This window comes from Varroa destructor, unplaced genomic scaffold (genome assembly GCF_002443255.2).
Source record: "Varroa destructor unplaced genomic scaffold, Vdes_3.0 BEIS01000003.1, whole genome shotgun sequence".
Lineage (NCBI taxonomy): Eukaryota > Metazoa > Arthropoda > Arachnida > Mesostigmata > Varroidae > Varroa > Varroa destructor.
Genome location: NW_019211456.1, coordinates 39,853,630 through 39,869,620, shown reverse-complemented (window position 1 = coordinate 39,869,620; position 15,991 = coordinate 39,853,630). Strand labels below are relative to the sequence as shown.

General features: G+C 39.0%; 1 protein-coding gene and 1 long non-coding RNA gene across 8 annotated transcripts; one reads left to right on the top strand and one right to left on the bottom strand.

Annotated features, from left to right (window-relative positions):
- Positions 1–4,062: 4,062 nt before the first annotated feature.
- On the top strand, positions 4,063–6,747 carry LOC111246688 (uncharacterized). The gene is made up of 3 exons (XR_002671756.2): positions 4,063–4,445; positions 4,613–4,681; positions 5,629–6,747. It is a non-coding gene; the product is annotated as an uncharacterized LOC111246688 (long non-coding RNA).
- Positions 6,748–7,739: 992 nt separating this feature from the next.
- LOC111246685 (uncharacterized) lies at positions 7,740–15,988 on the bottom strand. 7 transcript variants are annotated; one of them, XM_022796685.2, is made up of 10 exons: positions 15,845–15,988; positions 15,238–15,457; positions 14,835–15,036; positions 13,619–13,832; positions 13,022–13,093; positions 12,393–12,808; positions 12,027–12,301; positions 11,753–11,884; positions 11,123–11,503; positions 7,740–10,918 (listed from the first exon to the last, which is right to left on the bottom strand). In XM_022796685.2, the coding sequence occupies exons 3-10, from the start codon at positions 14,971–14,973 to the stop codon at positions 10,517–10,519; spliced, it is 2,031 nt and encodes a 676-aa protein (XP_022652420.1). In that variant the 5' UTR covers positions 14,974–15,036; positions 15,238–15,457; positions 15,845–15,988; the 3' UTR covers positions 7,740–10,516. The 7 variants fall into 7 exon arrangements, with proteins under 7 accessions (XP_022652420.1, XP_022652419.1, XP_022652421.1 ...); XM_022796684.2 differs by having other exon boundaries at positions 15,244–15,457; XM_022796686.2 differs by having other exon boundaries at positions 15,291–15,457.
- Between the last annotated feature and the right edge of the window lie 3 nt (positions 15,989–15,991).

The window sequence follows — 15,991 nt, the reverse complement described above, 5'->3', positions numbered from 1 at the left end:
TGAAATGCTCAAATTGGTGTTATTCAACGTCCGTAGCATTTAGACCACGGTCAGTCACACACATAAAGAGTTCCTACACACAATAGTTTTTAATGAAGTATACATTTTTTGCGTTGTCTTGATGCCCCAAAAATTATCGGGATCACTAGCGATATGAGTGCTATAGAAGGTGGCTAAACAGGAATTGAACATAGGCGAAGATAGGGCTCTCCATTAGAAAGAGCATAAGCCAGTTTTTTTTTTCACTATTCAAGTTGAATATATTTTTTGAATGATCTTGCTACCCTCGACTAGTTAATAGCATGCTTCAGAAAATAATCAGTATAAGCCTTCCACAACTCGGTGATCTAGGGATCTGCCGTGCGAAATGGTTCAAATCGATCTCAATACAAGCTACTGGCGCAGGAGGTACAAAGGGTAAAATTGTGGAACCGACACTAAAGATATAGATCAGTTCCATTGAAAGTTTCAGTACAAAGAAAACTATTTGGATCAATGGTCTATTGTTCATGTAAAGTAGCGGATTTTTTTTTATTTTAGTCAAGCTGAACCTACCAAATGGCAAAGGCGGACCCATTTCTCGATGAATTTTGATAATAAATTTCCAACCCGATTAGCCGGAAAAATCTACTTAGCCCACTTGTTTATGACTAATAAGCTCCATCCCATGTTCTACTGAGTCTCTAAAATAACTTCCTCAACCGCAAACGTTGCACGCCGCGCGAGATAGCTTTATGGAACTAAAGCGTACTTCGAATTTCACGAGGTGTTCTGCCGCTAATCTGCTTGATGATGTATCCACATTTAGTATGTCCTAGACACGGCATAATAGCACATCATTTATCTTCGCAATTAATTCGTTTATTCCAGAAAATAGTTTAAGGTCGTCTTTTATTCAAATTATGCGTTGAATCAATTAACACAACCGATGTCGGTACGCCTTCATATGAGAGCGCCCAATATAGCCTGTCCATGGAGTCGCATCAGCAGTAAAATGTTATTTATTACATAGACCAGTGCCATCTGTACCGAGGTAAACGTGGCTAAACAAACAGTTTTACATCGCATATCGGTTTATTGTGCTTTACGCAGACTGTTTAACGGATCATGATGTTGAAATCTCTTTCTAAAACTATTTAACTTGTGAGATCGAGTGAAGGTTGCCGCTAAGTTTATTTAAGGGAGATCACTCTCGCATGAATATTCAGAGGATGAAAGTGTTCTTTCAGCTGTCGATTTCAAATCAGTAGGAAGATGTAGTCTATTATCTAACAGCGAGACGCTCATGTTCGTCTTCTAAATTCACAACCAAATACTTGCAAACATTATATTAATTCGTTAGTCTAGTCAATTTATCGCCTGTCGCCACACGGCTTGAATGACTGTAAGTTTTCGACTTTTAGCAAATGCCTTCCAAGTGAGAATACTACAGCTTAACACTTTTCACAGTTAAACTTCTTCTTATATACTATCTGTTCAATACTACTAGCCTATTCGCCTTGTTGAAGTACCCCTTTAGCTGCTTCATTCACATGATTGAAGTACAACAGTTACTTGTACGACTTTTAATTTACTCATCTTGAACCTGCACACTAAGATCCTAAAAGCAGCTCCTATCGCTGTTCATCACCACGCTAAGTCTTTGCTTAACATTCTACCTCTACCCTGTTCATTGATTGACTCAATATCTCGAATTCGCTCTAAATTTCACTTCTTTAGCACCTGCCTCTAATTAACTATTATTCCAGTCACAATTCACCACGTAGCCCTACAAACATCTCTTTCTTACACATCCCATCACTGTTTGAGGTCCATTTATTGACGGAGCTGTCTCTCTACATTTATTATACAGCTCAAGATCGTTCTAGATTCTTCTATCTTTATTCTTGATTCAAGAATACGTTTTAAGTCGGCTTTCCGAATACCATGATGAGGCACTTCTGATAGAGCCTTGAATTTTAGTCGAATTTGTCTTGCCACCATTTTACTGATAAACTTTCAGCGGAACCTCTCGAAATTATCTCTGTAGAGCTATCCAGATTTCTTTTACGGATGGCAATAATGATGATCTTTCGTACCACGTCTTGCTGCATCCCGGTTTAGCAAGCAGGGCGTAATTGTAATTGGTTAAATTCTATAGATTAACACGTTACGTGCTATTCCTAGTCTTGTGTGGCCTTTCGGCGTCAAAACAATTCTCTCAAGATTCATAACCGTATACCATATGTTACAGTATTCCAAGCAATAGAAAAGGTCAACTATTTTATAAATTTTACTGTTTAAGATCTATGTTGCAAATCCCAAACTATAGATATCAATTGCTAGGGTACGAATACGATTACCAGTTACTTATTATTTAAAACTTTTTACCCGCAGCTTTACAAGTCAGTTAAAAAATTTAGTAATCATGTCTTGCTCTCTGTTCCTTTGGCATTTTTTCGAGATCATCATTATTTTATTTCATGTTTGATATCATTAACTGGAATCGAGCTGAGGCTAACTGTAGTACTCGTATTTCTGTAGTACTCGCGGCAGTCGCTAGCTGTTATATTCCGCATCTTCATCAGGTCTTTGACGGATGTTAAAGACCCAATTGAAAGATCACACAATGAGTAGTGTACACGCATACATCGCTTTTAGCAGGGAAAGTAATAGTCTGATTTAGATTTTCAGGTTAGATGCTGCAAGTGCCATTGAATTACATAAGAATTATACGAGCTAGAGCATTACTCAACCCGTAGCATTACTGGTACAACGGAGGAACGTATTTAAACTTATCTTTTGTTAATTATAAGCATTAGAAAGTTAGCAACGTGTTTTTTTTTATTAAGCCTAACTAATTCTGTAAAATAATTGGAACGTTGCCGATTAAATCACAAGCAGTTAGCCTTTGGCAGAAGGATTTACGTTAATATGTTTAGCTATGCGCAAAATGTAACTGTTTTTTTATGTCAATACTGAGTCCGGAAAGATTGTTGGCATGCATGACGAACATAGGCCATATAATGCAGCTCTAATCCTCGACTCTGAAGATAAGTATTTGGTTTACTAGTTACATGAAACTAGGTGCTATTATTACGCATTCATCCATGGCGTGGACGGCATCTCTTACTTTATTGCCCCTTTGTGTCTTAGTGAAGACATCGTAGCAGGCATTGACGGCTGTAACCACAGTTTATATTTAATAACTAGTACTTTAGAGTGATCACCAGGATAAGACAATAGCGATTCTACTTAGTCCAGTTATACGACTGGTCTAGGTGTAAAATTTCAACGAACTCACTCAACGATTATGCTTCGTTGATCTTTTGCGATATCTATCATTGTACAATTTCGTGTCCTGTGTGTAGGAAAACATGTGCTTTAGGATCAGACAGAGTCTTCGCAACTCTGTAATTTTCCTTAAATCTCTTCTTTACTCCTTAAGTTCTTCTAAGGTTGTTCTTCCTAAGGTTCTGGATAATTTTACAGTTTTAAAATAAGGCCAGTGATAGATATTGACAGGTGGATAAATTTGATCCATCGATTTCTGGTACAGCAGACCCTTAGAGAAAACTGACATACTTTGGATTGGCTTTATTAAGGCGCTTTTCAATTTTAGCGTCTCATTGTGTAGGTTCCGAGAGATGATTTCAAAGTTGATCATACTCTTTTTCGCTTCCATTCCGGGATGCTTCACGTACATTACAGAATGCAATGCTTGTCGTTCATTGATCGCCAGTTGGTAGCCTTACACCGTGTAGGTAAAGTTTACCCGATGACACACCCGTCGCGATGACGAGAGTCCTGCGGCATATGCTGTGTCCCTCCCCATACCGACATTTAGTTATGAAAGCATAGGACTGAATTGGGAAGCGGAAACAACAGCAGCTACACAACAGTCCTTCGGAGTGGACAGTAATTGTGTAAGGCCGTCATCACTATCGCGAGCGACGGTTCTGACGGCTCTAAACATGTCATAACTGCAAACTACATCCCAGTTGAACTGTTTGTCCAGCGTTCACTGCTTTGACTTTTAAGTGAAAAGAGCCAACCCAAGATGTAAGGTTTAGCAGTTATTTAATAGTGCGAAACTAGCGCGTATAGCAAAGCCTATTCTGCCTTGCTTCGACGAACAATACCAGCCCAAAACGTGTTCTTTGTCTACGCTGTGTTGTTAGCGGCGAACAGTCAGCGCCATTAGTGGAAGGAATGGTGATAGGCTACGCTGCCTCCGCCGGGAATAATTCATGATGGGCGGGACCGCCATTGCTGACGGGAATTGCTAAGGAGTTACGCTGCCGTGGCACGAACGATATCCTTAGTAACGTAATCACACAGCACTATTTGCTGATGGGTGTCGACTCCTTGAGATACTGCAACTAGTGTGTTAATTAAAAATAAAATAGTGAAAATATCTTTAAAAGTCGCAACCATGTTTCTCTTGGTGTTTTTTGGAATCATAAGTAAGTTTTTGCATATCATCGTGGCTGCGATACGTATTGAGGTTCGAAGGCTAAAAGAGTTCGAGAATGAAACTGTGTATTATATGAATGTGCCGAGGGCTTTTGTTTGCGCGTATATTTCTTCTCCGTGTGCTATAACAATGTTGGATGGCTGATTCTTTTTTCAGTTAAAGAGTGCACGGGTCAAGCCGCCAGCCCCTTCGATCTCGGTGACCACCGCGAAGGCCAGCTGTCAGGTATGTGGCCTAATTAGCGTGGTATTCTCTCAAATACTAACGAAAAAAGTCAGACAAGTCTTATGACCTCAGTAAAAGTTAAATACATGGACATCGTGTAGTATAAACTCTCTCCGCTTCGTAATTTTGTTTTTTTTGACTTGGGCACGTTTGGATGCACGTCACATAGGAACGTTTAAATTGCGTGAATTTAGAGAATTATTTTACTTCATTATCTCACTAGTTAGTTTCAGAACTTTATATCAATAAATGTATTAAAAAGGTTGTTTTTCATCAGCCTGTGAGTAATCGTGAATACAATCGTGAATCTGCACAACTGTAAAATTACGGCTTTGTGAGGTACCTGCAACGAAAGTTAGAATTATTCCACCAGAATAAAAGTGTAATATCTACAAAACACCAGTTTGTAGCGGAGCGTTCACTAAACCAGCTTGATACGGATAAATGAACGCATCAGGCAGCTTTGTATCCACGCCCACTTTTGAGCATTCGAATGATCGTAGTAATTGTCGTTTACTACGCTTTATGGTACCACTAAAAAATATTAGAAAATGCGCGACCGCTACGATTGAGCCAAATACAAAGTCGTATGATTGGTAGCATAGTGCAATGTGTAGAAAAGAAAAATTCTGTAACTGAAAGACTTCTAATAGGTCACATAAAGGATACCGTGCAGATCCATTAGCTGTCAAATACTACAGAGCAACTAAACAAATTTATTATAGAGTTTATTAACCTAGATTTTCTTAAAAAGTTTCTTATGTAAAATTATAGACCCCGAATCCGTTTGTTTTAAATTTGCATGTTTGTTTGTTCTTGGCAGTATACACTCTTCTAGGTTACTGCAGGACAGATAAACTCTAGTGACAGAAGGTCCAGTGCCTAGATGGATCTCTTGACTTAAGCCAATTTTCCTTGTTAGTAATCCTTAAATATTGCTTTTCCAGGCCAACTCTCACCGTTGAACATCTTCGCAATCGCGCTCAGTTGTTTTGCAGCATTGGTGGCCTGCGCAATTACAGGGGTTTGTGCCTACTTCACATGGAAACGCTATATCGAGGAAAAGGAGATGCAACGAGGATCAGAGTACTCTTTCAGTAAAAAAACAGGCTTCGCTTAAAACATTTTCAGCCGCACAGTCATCCATTATCATGTGCAGTTACGTGTAAAATCAACGGCAACACCAATGGCGACGATAAATAGTTCATACTCCATTAAAGAATAGAATTGGAAACGCTTGCCAAAATCTAACATGAAGAACAACACCCTTGCCTTGCTTAACAACGGCTTTCGCACCAATAAGTGATTGCTACCGTTAACTAGGCAATACGCTATTACCGGGCTCTGTTAAATTAGCTTTAGCAGAAATTTATTTCAAACTACCTGAGACAGCAAGATACAATTGTTATTGTTTCGACATTTATCGAATACATACGCAAGCGATTTTCTAGTCAATTCTTGCCAAGAACTGATCTGCAACGACTTGCACTATTTCGCCTCTTTCTATTATTCTCAGCTAGTTTTTTATATTATATATATGTAGTACATTTCATCAGTAAAACATTTAAAAATCAGTACCGAAATTGTAGGCAAGTTGTCGTACTGTCCACTGCGCATACGAACGTCAAAGTGTAACTTGCATGAAGCCTGCAGTACTAATCTGACATATGCGACCAATATGCGTTCTTCTATGGCAGACCGCTTGTAGCAGCCAACTTGTATGCGCAACGCACACATATTCACCAGTATTTTGACATTTCTCCATATTCCAGTCACTATCGCCTACGAAGCTCAAGCCAAAAATGAGTAAACTTTTGTGCGTAGAAAAAGGAACCTAATTGCCCTCGAATTTTTAACAGATTGAGAATTTTTTTTACTATTATTATTGTATCCTTAATAAGATGTGTTGCTGGCGCGTGCATTAAATAGAGCAGGCCAACGTAGACATCACATATCGTACATTCACCCATCGTATTGAACTTCATCGCTTGTCAGTTCCATAAGACCTAATGTACATGCTTTACTGGATTGTAGAATAAACGAAAATTAAACAAGACTTAAACAAATATGTGGAGTGCTCTAATCGTTTGGCTATGCATCGCAAGATTCCTTTACGTATGTAATATCTAGCTTATATTTAGGGCCTTTCAAAAAGATTAAACTCCACTTAGACGTATTCCTTATAAGTATGCTTTAATTCTAATGCATCCTATCCGTACATGGTACATGGGCACTGTATATGACTTCACGAAAGTTGAAATTTCAATAGCAGGCCACCTTGAATGGTAATCGTTTTCGAGGTGGAAAAAAATAAAGCCAATAGTATTGGCAGTAGAATGTAAATTAAAAAAGGGATGTACTAAAAAATTCGAGTGCATTGGAGCATATTGCGAAGGCTACGATCTTCAATTGAACCAGTCGTCTAAATGGGAATGTATTTTTTATTTGTATATGCCCCTCTAGATAGGATGTGGACTTAGGACTCTCTACTCAATGAGAACATGATAGAATCCAGGCAATTGGATTATCTCTTTAAAATGTTAATATAAAAAACCCTACATACAAGATGAGTTCAACTCTTTCTACGGACAATTTATGCACCCTGATTGAATGAACCGATTACCGTGAAACATTACATATAGGTGACGATCAACAGAGTGTTAATTACTGATTTATAAAGAACGAAAAACGAAAAGAAGTCTACAATAATCAAAGCTTAAGTGCATAAGACTTGAAACTAATCAGTGCCGCCACAAACGGTATCAAGCTTTTCCCTCATGACTACCTTAATTCGCTCACCTGCTACAATGAATCAAATAGTACACGAAATAATATTCGATAATTAATAATGAAAACAGAAAGACACGTCAACTACGAATGCAGTAACCGGCGTTTGTAGACAAACACATTATAGTTTTTTTTAATTTTTCTTCCACCTGAAAAATTAGACTGAGTTTGCTTTTATGCAAGCCACACCACTTGTCTCCACGTAAATATAATAAGCATGGATACTTTTAACGTTCACTTATATTTTTACTGTTCAAAATAACAACACGTCTTTTGAAGCATCGGCTTATTTCCAACACAATTTTATTCGTTTAATTATTTGCACCCTATATACAGGGACAACGATTATTTACAGTTTTGATGAGGATGATTCACTAAGAGCAAGTAAACTATATGACAACGATACTCTGTCGTTTAAGACCAACAGTCTCCAATTAATAAGCCTGAGTGAGGAACAACTGAAACGCTTACACGTAACGAGAAACGACTTTTGAAGTTGTAGATGAATGGCTTTTCAGTTCGATCGGGCAATCTTAACCACTCCGGCACCAAATACTGACTGTCTTCTTATTCTATTTCTGATAAATCATTTTAATTAGACAATTCCAATATGCCTATACCATAATTGATCTCAAATCTCAGTTTATTTAGATTACCGAAAGTCAGTCATTGATCGCAATTCGCACATGTGCGGATATTGTACAACCTTTTTAAAATAACCCAGTCACTTCGCTCGAAGATATAAAATGTTAGACATCAATAGGCACGTAACAATCACGTCCGCTTCCAACTAACTGGTATAAACTAGCACTTCTGATAATCAGCCTGATATTAATCTAGAAGGATAAATGGTATTTCAACAAAAACTTCGATGTATAACACAAAGATGGCAGCATTTCCAATCAACTCAATTTTCAATGGCCAGGAGTTACAAAATGCGTGTTCAGCGTGTGGTAGTTTTAAAAAAAGTAACAATTTATTAGCATGTTAAAACAATTAGAAATTAACTGGGAAAAAAAGCAAGCAAAGCAGTTCTTAAGTGTCATTAGTACGGTGCCAGCTTATCTACTTCTCGAAATTCGTAATTGACACACCGAATCGTGCCCTCGAGTGTGATTCAAAGCAGTAGGCTTGTGTAAGTTGGGTCTAAATTTCACCGCATATTTGCCAAGAAGAACTACTTTAATGTCAATTTCGAATGACAATAATAACCTCTCGTTGTAACATTTCCGACAACGTTAAGGGATCAAAGTCAGTCAAAGGGGTACCGGTCGTCGCTCGCAGCGTTTTGACGTCTTTTAGTGTAGAGTTCATCAACAGTCTCTTGCTAGAAGAGAATATCAAATACTGTATTCAGATGTTCTCGTTTGCTGCAACAGTAAGTTAACAGAAAAGTTAAATTGCCCACAGTGGACGACAAAGTTTTCATATAGTGACCAACGTTTCCTACAGCGCCGGTTAACAACGGCACTTTTAGTTACTGCTGCTGTAAGATCGACTTTAATTTACTATGCCTAGATATTTTTTCTCAACGTATTCCAATATAAAAAGAGGTTTGTCTATTGATGAGATAGTCAGCTACTATAAATTTTGGAGCCTGCTATAGTCATATCTGCCATTCTCCATTTTTTTTTAGAAATACGTCTTTTTTGGAGACTTTTTCCCCCGAGCAGAATCTTAGGCATAGATACAACTCAACCGATATCGTTATATTGTGCGTACAGTTTGTATGTATTTTTTTTTATCTATTCCGAGGGACTATGAAAGTACTATTAGACGTGACATGCGTCGTCTACAGTATTGCATAGACCAACCTGGCGATTTCTTGTCGTGTAGAGGGCATGACACACTCTGACCGTATGCCTTCGGACAAAATCCAATATAATAAAACGCACATTAGCACACGTCCTGGTAAAAAGGCACGAGAACCCGCCTCTATTCGTAGCTCTATGCAAGCGTTATCCGCTAGACCCGCGTATTCTGTTCTAGATTTTTGAGCTGACTAGTAGTATCGGGTCCTCTACTTAGCTAAACAAAAACAAAAAAAGAGCTCGAGATCACGGTGAATTGATATTTGTGGATAGATAGAGATTTGAGGCATCTGTTAAACATTCAATTAACAAATTTTTCTGTTACGCTAAATTCAGTAACGTATTTAATAGCCGATTTACCTTACAAAGCGAATCGATCAATGATGCATGTAATCTTAACAAACTTGGGTATTCACATCAATTTTTCACAAATGTCAAAAGGAAACAAACGGATGCAACGCGGCTAACACTTAGTTGAAATTCTTGGCATTTTACTGTAGTTTGTGCTATTTATTGTATGTTTTGATAATATTGAAAATTATATACAGATTATAAAGTGCAGGTGGCGCACATTTTTCAGAAATGAGTAATAACTAGCCGCATTATGATAAAACTAACTAGTTTGGAAATCTGTCGGGTATGTGTCTGTGACTGTAGGTTGGTTTTAAGCGGACACAAGTTTTATTCCATTGCAGCATGCATTCAATAATCATTGGAAGTTTCATATATAATGTATTTTATCTCGTTTGTCTGTTCTATATTTGTTTTTTTTTGGATTAAGTAGCCTATTTTTTTGCTCGGCTCGTACCGGCACCACAGTAGCTATTCCCTCAACTTGGCATATGTCATTTCTATATTATTTATCGTTACTAGTTTATTCTATTTGACTGATTCGCTATTCTTTGCTGTTACTTTTTCTTTTTTAACACCGCCCTTTGATGTCTCCTTCGCCTCTGTTTATCATTTAGAAATTCTGAAAATGGGAAAAATTAAAATAAATGACTTATCCTGTGTGTCCCATAAACGCCCAGAGATTTGCTATACTAATGCTAACATATCTGTAGCTAGATATATAGATATCTCTGAAACGCACAGATCATTCACTTATTGGAGAGATCTCCCATCCGGTCTAGTTCTATTCATGCTTTCTGCTTATGTCGGAGTAGACATTACAGTTGTTGTTTTTGTTGTTTTACCGCTCTCTCAATGATTCAGATTAACGTTAGTATTTTACTGACTACCGGGACGCAAAACCGTAGCCTGTCGTCTTTCGCATTTTCAAGAATGACAACGTTTTTGCCATTAGCGGTGCAGGCTTATTAGGTTTCTTGGCGGCGACAGTGGGCGCTCGTACAGGCTCGACGGCCGAGGAAGTACTAGCCGTCGCAGCAATACTTCGACTTTGCGAGGGCTGGCTTTTGTTAGCAAGGTGGGTACCATGTTTTAGCTGGGCCCGCTGAACGTTCCGAGGAGGTTTCGCCATGGTGTCGACATAGGCCAGTTTCGTTTTTCGAACGGGGTCCTGTTTTTCCTTCATTGACTTGCTAATTGATTCTTTCAACACCTGGAGTTTTTGCTCACGTTCGTCACGACAGCGCATATGCAGCTCTCGCCATGTCTCCTCGCCCTTAGCGGGCGTCTAGTCATAATGAGAAGTGATGAATGATCAAATTAGAAATCAACCTCTAATAACTACACCGTACCTTATTTCATAAACCACCAAAACACCTATTTTTACTTGTATCTATAGATAAAAACAGTAGAACCGTGGTCTACCAGTAATATATACAAGAAAAGGGCAGTAAATGTTCATCGTGGTCTTAATGCAATAAAACACACTAACTTTTCCACGGAAGTCCCGTTTAACGTGTATCTCCCAAAGCGGATCTGAATCCTCGGTTAGATAAGGATTATAGTACTCAAGACGCTCCAATTGTTGCCAGCTGCATCTCTCCATAATTGGGCGCATTATATCGAACGGCACTCCCCCTGTCTCATCGATCAAGTCTACGTGTTCTGTAAGCACCCGAACACACGCCTCGTACAGCGTAGGTACGGATGTAAGCGTGTGCTGTTTGCGACCTGAGTAGACGGCCGTGCGATCCTTGCGTGATGTTGTGAAGAGGACCGCTTCTTCATTAGTCATCACTCTATTAGAAGCATTCACTTTGGCACCAGAGGACGAAGTACACGCGGACGATTTTGGCTCCATACGCGGAAGAGGCTGTAGAAAAACAGTTAGTCGAAATAGAAAGGCAACACGGTCACACCACACTCATAAAATATATGACGTTTTCGAATTCGGAAAATGTTAAACAAAAGTGACCATATTATTCGTACCGATGTTAGTTAATCGATTTAATATTGTTGCAGACCTGATCAAAAAATATGTCTAATTTCTTCAAATACTCCGAACATATTAATGGATACGTTATTAGTTTAAAAAAGGGATCAACACGAGCTAAAAAATCACCTTATAATCAGTAACAAGCTGCGACATTGGAAGCAGATTTTGTGCTTCCGTCGCTTTTTTCACGTCCAACAAATCAGGTAGCCTGGGACCCTTAGGCTTGTTAATTGAGCCATTAAGGGTAGACGAGGTTACCTGCAACAAGAACGATGCATATACGAGAAAACGTCATCAACAATCATTTTGACAACTAACCCGACCAACAACCAACTCCTCACAGTTGCAACATCGTTGGCATCCATAATTGTCTAAAATTCTTAATTACAATTATACTGACCGTCATTTTGGGCGAGACCGCAGCGCTTAATTTGGCGCCACTTAGCTTCTTTTTTTTCCGGTGCTTCTTCGGGTCAATGCTGCCAAGGCAGTCCTCGAACGAACCAAAGTTCGCTGCATTCATTCCATCTGGTTCTTCTTCGAGATCGTTCGTACCCTCTGGAGCTTTCCGTTTTCGATCTCGGCGCTCCTTCTCTTTAGAACTGCTGCTTTCTTGCTTGATTTGCACACTACTATTGTCACCTATTGAGCCAGACGACTTTGACACCTTAGATGCTGCAAAAAAAATAATGCCAATGATATGTGATATCTAGGTTGAAAAATCTTAGTATAATGGGGCTTAATGAGTTTAAATTCACCAACCTACCCTCAGCTCGGTGTGTCTCAGGACGCTTTTCGCTCTTTATTTTCGGAGCTGTTTCAAGGGACACATCTTTTTCACGTTTAATTTCTTTGGCATATTTGGATGACGTTTCAGCTGATCTGCTATAATCAGACTTCGACTTGTCTTTATGATGATTTCGCTGTTCACTTTTGTGGCTACTTCGTCGCTCTTCTTTTTCGTTATGATTACTGTGATGACTATGGTGATGCTTTCGATCTTCTTTGCGACTGCCGCTGTGTTTACTGCTAGAGTCCTTCGGGTGCCGATGAGAGGACTCGTCCTTTAGTTCCTTCTTAATCACAACTGCAGCATCCGAAAAAAGTTCAGGTTCGGGTGCTTTACCACTCGAAAATTTATTGTGTTTGCTACTCGGTAACTTATTTGATGAAGATGAAGATCTGGAAACGATGCATAAAGTTGACGTGCATCAGTTACTTGTATATTTTTGCCTTTTTGGCAACATATGGGTTATCATAACTTGGACAGAGCGTTATTTTCGTAATACGTTTCCTCTAAAATTAGAAGCCTGTCACTTCACAAACCCTGAATTCTTATCATTTGAATTTGTCAAAGAAGCTTCAGAACAGGCCAAGCAACTGAGCAACACTTACTTGGATTCAAGTTCTCTTCTATCTGATTGAATCGCGTGACTGCCACGTTTCTCCTCTTTAATTTTTTCAAGTCTGTCAAGGTTAAGCACAATATTAATCTAATTGGTCATCTAAGAAACGATCGTTAAGTAGTTACAATTACGTATGCTTCTCCGTAGTATGCTGCATATATTAGACTATGTGTCTGCATCGTATTTTAATTTTTTCAATATTGGTGCAGTAATATACTTTTTTAACAAATTTGAAAGCACAAGACTGCATCAGTTTGCATGTGCCCAATTAGATTAGAACCCAAAACCTTTTGGTTCCAAGTCCCTAAGGCTAAGACAAAAGATAACGCACTAGGATTGGCTTTATTTTTTTATGGTTGAACTGTTTGAGACCATTTGTTTCTAACAACAACATGCATTTTTATGTTATTTAGGCATTGATAAAACTAGTATAAATACATTCGACAAAGTGAATTAATAAAAACTGGAGACTGATTTCAGACTATTCGACAGACCGGACTGTTTGAATTGGCGAAGTTCCAAGAGTCAGTATCAAGGATGAGACAAAGTCATAAAGGCCAATGAGGGATCAACAATTGACGCTCACCTCTGATCTTGTTGATTTCTAACACCTTCATAAGCTAGCTTCCTGAATTTTACATCATCAACCGGCATCGGTTCATAGGGTTCAGGCTCATCTACGGCTGGTGGATTTTCCATTTCGGCCTCGCGATCAACAACTTTTCTCCATTTTCGGATTAGGTCAGTTGCCATAACACCGGCAGAGTCATTACGTTTCTTGATGCAGCTCACTATTTTACCTAGGTTTGTAGAAATAGATTAATTTAATACAGGAACGCAAAAAAACTTCCGATTAGCATCGAATAGATCGAAATAAGTATACTAAATAGAATATTGCTTACTTCAAAAATAGGACGTACCACATGAGTTATATGCACTTGACACGTAGAGGCGGGTTAGTCAATTTTGTCTTTGAGCCATAGAAATCTTTCAAGGGTGCAAGCGGTACCACTTACTGATTAAGGTTCACTATAGTTAATTGATTCTGCTCCCTTATTTAGTTCCATTCATCACAACAGGTTCTTTGAAAAGCTTCATATTAATCGTCATTGTTGTAAACGTCTACATGTAATTTCTACCCTCTCCTGCCTCAAGTCCCTTGGTCTTCTCTCTGATATTGTAACATTCGCCAATATCGTCCTGTTCGCCCTCTTTATTTTTTATTGTATATGTTTGAAGACTGGCCATAATTCTAAAATTAAGCAACTTCCGGTCTAACAGAATGGAGCCCTACGTATCGTTTCAAGGATTTTTCGTGCTTTCCATACTATATTTTCGTGCTATTCTCGGTATTTTCTAGTCGCGTTAACCCTGTTTCGGTCGCTTATTTCACTGCACTTCATTAAACCCCCCTTTTTTTCGACTATTATGGGGGTGCGTTGTCGATTTACCCTCTTGCGTAATCAGAAATTACTCATATTATTTTACCCCCTGCGGCCAATCTTTGTTATTAACCAAGGCCAAAACTGCAAACTTCCTATACCCTGACCCTAGAGAACGTATAGAAAATCCTATTTTCTGAAGTTCTAAACCTAGGTTATCAAATATCTCCTCAGTGGTTAGATACAGTTAGATCTTTACTCTCTTTTTTACTTTTAGGAATTGCTGCTGCACTTTCATTCAGTTCTTGCACCATCAACTGCTAATGAAGTGCGTTTTAAGTCAAGTTCAATAGAATCTCTTATGATATTTGGTTGGCGAAACATCTCCAATCGTTCAGATGCTTCCGTGATATTACTTACCGATCCCAGTTTCCTGCAAGATATCAACGGTCACTTCCATCTTGTTGAGTTTGTTCAGTGTTTCCTTTATTACTAGTTTGTCGTCTGAATGCTTTTCAAGCCGGCGGCAATACTGTTTGATTTTCTCCAGTATTGACATATTGTTGCTGTCGACGATATTGGCAAATTCGATCAGTCGTCTCTCGCTGCTCCGGAACGGTGTCTGTCCAGTTGCGATCCGGTCGCAATACCGTATAATCAATACGACATAGTCGATAGAAATTTGAAAATTACGCTATACATAATGGTAGTTATATACAGTTAGTATGAGCAAGATAAATAATTATGATTGCCGCATTTACACGCATGTGTATATATATATACATATATACGTGTATATATATGTATTTACATATACACGCACAGTTACCGTTGATTAATGGGACCTAATAATATTGGCCATCGAACTAAGCTGACCAAAGGGCAAGTAACGGGTTGGTCTTGGAAGAGAGAATGGTCTTGCTCTACGCTGTTCGCTCTGCGGGTTATACGGCAGCTTGATCTGCCTTAAGCATAAAGATTCCAAGCGGCAGCGTGGAGAACTGGAAACTCCAGGTGGCCTCTTTAAGCTAATATCACGTCATCTGAAAGAAGGAGGTATTTGAAAGGCAACCTTATTTAAATAATCAGACCACACACATATTAGGCTAAAACAGGGTATTGGGAGGCCAGTCACATTGAGCCGATAAAGGAACCACTCAACCGTGGTAAAAACATTGGATTCTACGAAGAAAGGATCGGCAACAACAGCTGATTGCATTTCGGCCCTCTGTCTGTTGGTCGCAGACCAGTCGCCATAATATCGTCGATAGAGTGAGGCGAATAGAGAGTGCTAAACTGGGCAACCACGCAATTTGGATAACAAGTGGCAGGCGGGCAATAATCTGCGGCAAAAACAATTTAAATATGTCGAAATAGGGCACAATCGGTAGCACGAGTGGCAAACTGGTGATACAGCAGCGCACACGTACCTGGTGGAATGAATTCTCATACGACAGCTAGCTATCTTAGTCCGGACCAGGTGGCAACGATGATAGCACCGAACGCCAAACCCGTAACAACAACAACAACAACAACAAACAACAACAATACTTGATGGCGTACCATTTTGATCTTGC